Source organism: Salvia hispanica, chromosome 1 (genome assembly GCF_023119035.1).
Source record: "Salvia hispanica cultivar TCC Black 2014 chromosome 1, UniMelb_Shisp_WGS_1.0, whole genome shotgun sequence".
Classification (NCBI taxonomy): Eukaryota; Viridiplantae; Streptophyta; class Magnoliopsida; order Lamiales; family Lamiaceae; genus Salvia; species Salvia hispanica.
This window is the reverse complement of record NC_062965.1, coordinates 36,845,408-36,850,537: the sequence shown is the minus strand read 5'-3', so window position 1 is coordinate 36,850,537 and position 5,130 is coordinate 36,845,408. Positions and strand designations below refer to the sequence as shown.

Here is a 5,130-nt window from a genome sequence, read left to right as displayed (position 1 = left end):
ATGACGATGACGTTGTAAAAGTTACAAAGATGGAAATGTGTTCCTTGATACCTAGGAAATTAATTGTGGTTGGCGTTATAGATGCATGGGCTTCCTACCTCAACAATATGGAAGAATTCCGATCACTGTACTCATCAAGACGACTATTTTTCACCACTTATCCATGTGTAAGTACAAATTATTTAAATTAAATAATATTAATTGTTGTGAAAATCCTAACTATGTTAATATACAGTTGTATACGATTGTTACAAAGCCTCAAAACATGGATGTCAGCAAAATCATTGCAAACTTCTGCAGCAACTTGGACAGAGAGGTGAAGGAAATACCGAATTTCAAATGGGAACATGTGGACACGGTACAAGCATCATTCTGAAGTATCTTAATTTTTTATAAAGTAGTAATTTGAAAAAATGAAGTTAAAGCTATACTGTATAAACCTATGAAGTAGTTAATTGCCAAAATGAAGTAATAAAACTTAATAGTGAAGTAATAGACTCTAAATATGAACTATCTATTTACTGTTTTGTACTCAGCTGCTGTGTTGTTTCATATTCTTCAGATATTTAACAATACTTCATTCTCCCAGTTTTTAACTTCATTCGAGTAATCTTTTACTTCATTACATAGGTCTTTTTCCCCATATGTGCGAATGAGCATTATTATGGTATTTGCTTTTGCTTCAAAAGAAATGGAATTGTTGTACTAGATAACTCTGAAAATGGCGACGACAATGATCTCACAACCAATTATAGTGACATTCCAGAGACGCTGGTTTGTATTCTTCACATATGATTTAATTTTATTACACTTACATATGATACACAACTAAAAATAACATATATTTTATTATACATGCAGAGATCATATTTTTGTCAATTCCTCACCAACATTGGTCTTCACAAACAGTGCAAGACAATATCCAATGCTAAAATACAGAGATTCAAAATGCCATGGAGAACTTCTGAAAATGTTGAAGACTGTGGAGTATTTCTAATGCGCCACATGGAAACATACAAGGGTGAGCGCGAAGGTTGTTGGAACTGTGGTTTAAAAAAATCAAGTTCAGGTGTTCTCCAAAGCTTGAGGGCCAAGTATTGCTCTGCATTGATGTTAGCAAATAACAGCCATACAAGCTTCAACAACAAACAAGTTACCGAAGCATACTATAAGGAGGAAAGCAATAGCCATGTAATAGATGTTGAGAAAATGATTGCAACATATTTAAAGAAAAAATGAAGATTTTAGCAGATTAAGTTTTGATATATACATAGATCTGTTTTGAGCAATTCAAAATAAAGTACTTCGCTTATTAATGTTGTTCTATATTAGATTTAAATGTTGCATTGGATAATAGATATAGTTCATTGGGTAGTTAATTTGTACAATGAAGTAATAAATTATAATAATGAAGTGAAAATCTATAATAATGAAGTATCAGACTTTTATTATGAAGTATCTATTTACTGCGTTGTATGGGTTTATGGTTTAAATTTAACTGCTGTGATCAAAGTTCAGTGTTACCTTGCCTTTTATTAACTCTATTTGAAGTAATATTTCAGTATTATGAAGTAATTGTCGTAATGAATGAACAAGTTTTACCTTACATTTTATTAACTCTGTTTGAAGTAATATTTCTATATAATGAAGTAAATGTCGTACTGAATGAACTATTTTTTACCTTGCATTTTATTAACTCTGTTTGAAGTAATATTTAAGTATGATGAAGTAACTGTCATACTGTATGAACTGTTTTTTATATAATACTACTAACAGCTGTGTTATTTACTCATATAAATGAACTAAATATTCTATTTAATGATATAATAAACTCATATCAATCAATAAGCTAATGATCTGTTTTCATAAAAAGTTTAAACTAATTCAAATTCAAATTTTAAATGAAATAAGAAACTACGGGTCTGAAGTACTGAACTTAAAAAATGAAGAACAAAACATATACCACTGAAGTAATAAACGACAAAACAGAACTACTGTTAGAGAAAAGAACAACAAGCATCAACATTGTTGTTTCCTCTTTTTCTTCTTCTTCAACTCTTGTATCTTGTCACAATTCCTTGAATCATGCTGACCAATCTCGCCACATTTGCCACATTTCCTTCCAGGCTTCGACAACTCTCTTATTTCTTTCTCAAGTCGTGAAAGACGTCGACCAGAACCCTTGGTGCTGACAACATCAGGTGGATGAACTTCTATTTCAGTAGGGACTTCTGAGCCATAAAAATTCTCAATCATCTGTCTCTTTGCACTTATAGACAATACATTTCCCTCACCAAGTACTTCTTTTTTCCCTTCAGCCATAATATGTCTAAATGCACGAATTTTATCACCATCTCCCTCTATAAGCCGTGCGATATCATAAAAATCTGCATGCATATCACTGTATTCCTGCTTCGTCTCATCCACAGCAATAAATGACTCAATATTATCATCAAAACCAAAATGCACAGGCTTGACAAATTTAGACTTCAACCAGCGTCCTCCATGCAACTCATCAGGGACTAACTTCAATTTTTTGTTTCTCAAGATCCAAAATATGTGACTGCAAACGAGCCCAAGCCTCTCAAACATCTTACAACCACATCTTTGAGAACTTATCATTCAACACATAAATCTCATTCTCACCAACAGTTGACACTGTCACCATGGTGACATTATCGACTGCTTCCTCAATCTCACTCTGAATTAGTTTGAAACCACTGTCACTATAAATTGTTGATGCATGCTTCTCAAGAGCCGAATTTGTTTTCAAAGTTGGAATTGTGTTAAAATCCAAGTATTCAAGCCTGTGCATTTTGGTTTTGATGATAATATTGAGTCATTTATTGTTGTGGATGAGACGAAGCAGGAATACAGTGATATGCATGCAGATTTTTATGATATTGCACGGCTTATAGAGGGAGATGGTGATAAAATTCGTGCATTTAGACATATTATGGCTGAAGGGAAAAAAGAAGTACTTGGTGAGGGAAATGTATTGTCTATAAGTGCAAAGAGACAGATGATTGAGAATTTTTATGGCTCAGAAGTCCCTACTGAAATAGAAGTTCATCCACCTGATGTTGTCAGCACCAAGGGTTCTGGTCGACGTCTTTCACGACTTGAGAAAGAAATAAGAGAGTTGTCGAAGCCTGGAAGGAAATGTGGCAAATGTGGCGAGATTGGTCAGCATGATTCAAGGAATTGTGACAAGATACAAGAGTTGAAGAAGAAGAAAAAGAGGAAACAACAATGTTGATGCTTGTTGTTCTTTTCTCTAACAGTAGTTCTGTTTTGTCGTTTATTACTTCAGTGGTATATGTTTTGTTCTTCATTTTTTAAGTTCAGTACTTCAGACCCGTAGTTTCTTATTTCATTTAAAATTTGAATTTGAATTAGTTTAAACTTTTTATGAAAACAGATCATTAGCTTATTGATTGATATGAGTTTATTATATCATTAAATAGAATATTTAGTTCATTTATATGAGTAAATAACACAGCTGTTAGTAGTATTATATAAAAAACAGTTCATACAGTATGACAGTTACTTCATCATACTTAAATATTACCTCAAACAGAGTTAATAAAATGCAAGGTAAAAAATAGTTCATTCAGTACGACATTTACTTCATTATATAGAAATATTACTTCAAACAGAGTTAATAAAATGTAAGGTAAAACTTGTTCATTCATTACGACAATTACTTCATAATACTGAAATATTACTTCAAATAGAGTTAATAAAAGGCAAGGTAACACTGAACTTTGATCACAGCAGTTAAATTTAAACCATAAACCCATACAACGCAGTAAATAGATACTTCATAATAAAAGCCTGATACTTCATTATTATAGATTTTCACTTCATTATTATAATTTATTACTTCATTGTACAAATTAACTACCCAATGAACTATATCTATTATCCAATGCAACATTTAAATCTAATATAGAACAACATTAATAAGCAAAGTACTTTATTTTGAATTGCTCAAAACAGATCTATGTATATATCAAAACTTAATCTGCTAAAATCTTCATTTTTTCTTTAAATATGCTGCAATCATTTTCTCAACATCTATTACATGGCTATTGCTTTCCTCCTTATAGTATGTTTCGGTAACTTGTTTGTTCTTGAAGCTTGTATGGCTGTTATTTGCTAACATCAATGCAGAGCAATACTTGGCCCTCAAGCTTTGGAGAACACCTGAACTTGATTTTTTTAAACCACAGTTCCAACAACCTTCGCGCTCACCCTTGTATGTTTCCATGTGGCGCATTAGAAATACTCCACAGTCTTCAACATTTTCAGAAGTTCTCCATGGCATTTTGAATCTCTGTATTTTAGCATTGGATATTGTCTTGCACTGTTTGTGAAGACCAATGTTGGTGAGGAATTGACAAAAATATGATCTCTGCATGTATAATAAAATATATGTTATTTTTAGTTGTGTATCATATGTAAGTGTAATAAAATTAAATCATATGTGAAGAATACAAACCAGCGTCTCTGGAATGTCACTATAATTGGTTGTGAGATCATTGTCGTCGCCATTTTCAGAGTTATCTAGTACAGCAATTCCATTTCTTTTGAAGCAAAAGCAAATACCATAATAATGCTCATTCGCACATATGGGGAAAAAGACCTATGTAATGAAGTAAAAGATTACTCGAATGAAGTTAAAAACTGGGAGAATGAAGTATTGTTAAATATCTGAAGAATATGAAACAACACAGCAGCTGAATACAAAACAGTAAATAGATAGTTCATATTTAGAGTCTATTACTTCACTTTTAAGTTTTATTACTTCATTTTGGCAATTAACTACTTCATAGGTTTATACAGTATAGCTTTAACTTCATTTTTTCAAATTACTACTTTATAAAAAATTAAGATACTTCAGAATGATGCTTGTACCGTGTCCACATGTTCCCATTTGAAATACGGTATTTCCTTCACCTCTCTGTCCAAGTTGCTGCAGAAGTTTGCAATGATTTTGCTGACATCCATGTTTTGAGGCTTTGTAACAATCGTATACAACTGTATAATAACATAGTTAGGATTTTCACAACAATTAATATTATTTAATTTAAATAATTTTTACTTACACAAGGATAAGTGGTGAAA

General features: G+C 31.8%; 2 protein-coding genes across 2 annotated transcripts; one reads left to right on the top strand and one right to left on the bottom strand.

The window, feature by feature from the left end:
- Nucleotides 1-2,019: 2,019 nt before the first annotated feature.
- Nucleotides 2,020-2,592, bottom strand: LOC125195571. The gene has a single exon (XM_048093711.1). It carries the CDS (start codon nt 2,590-2,592, stop codon nt 2,020-2,022), a length of 573 nt encoding a protein of 190 aa, XP_047949668.1.
- Nucleotides 2,593-2,743: 151 nt separating this feature from the next.
- Nucleotides 2,744-3,259, top strand: LOC125195563. The gene has a single exon (XM_048093703.1). It carries the CDS (start codon nt 2,744-2,746, stop codon nt 3,257-3,259), a length of 516 nt encoding a protein of 171 aa, XP_047949660.1.
- The last annotated feature ends 1,871 nt before the right edge of the window (nt 3,260-5,130 follow it).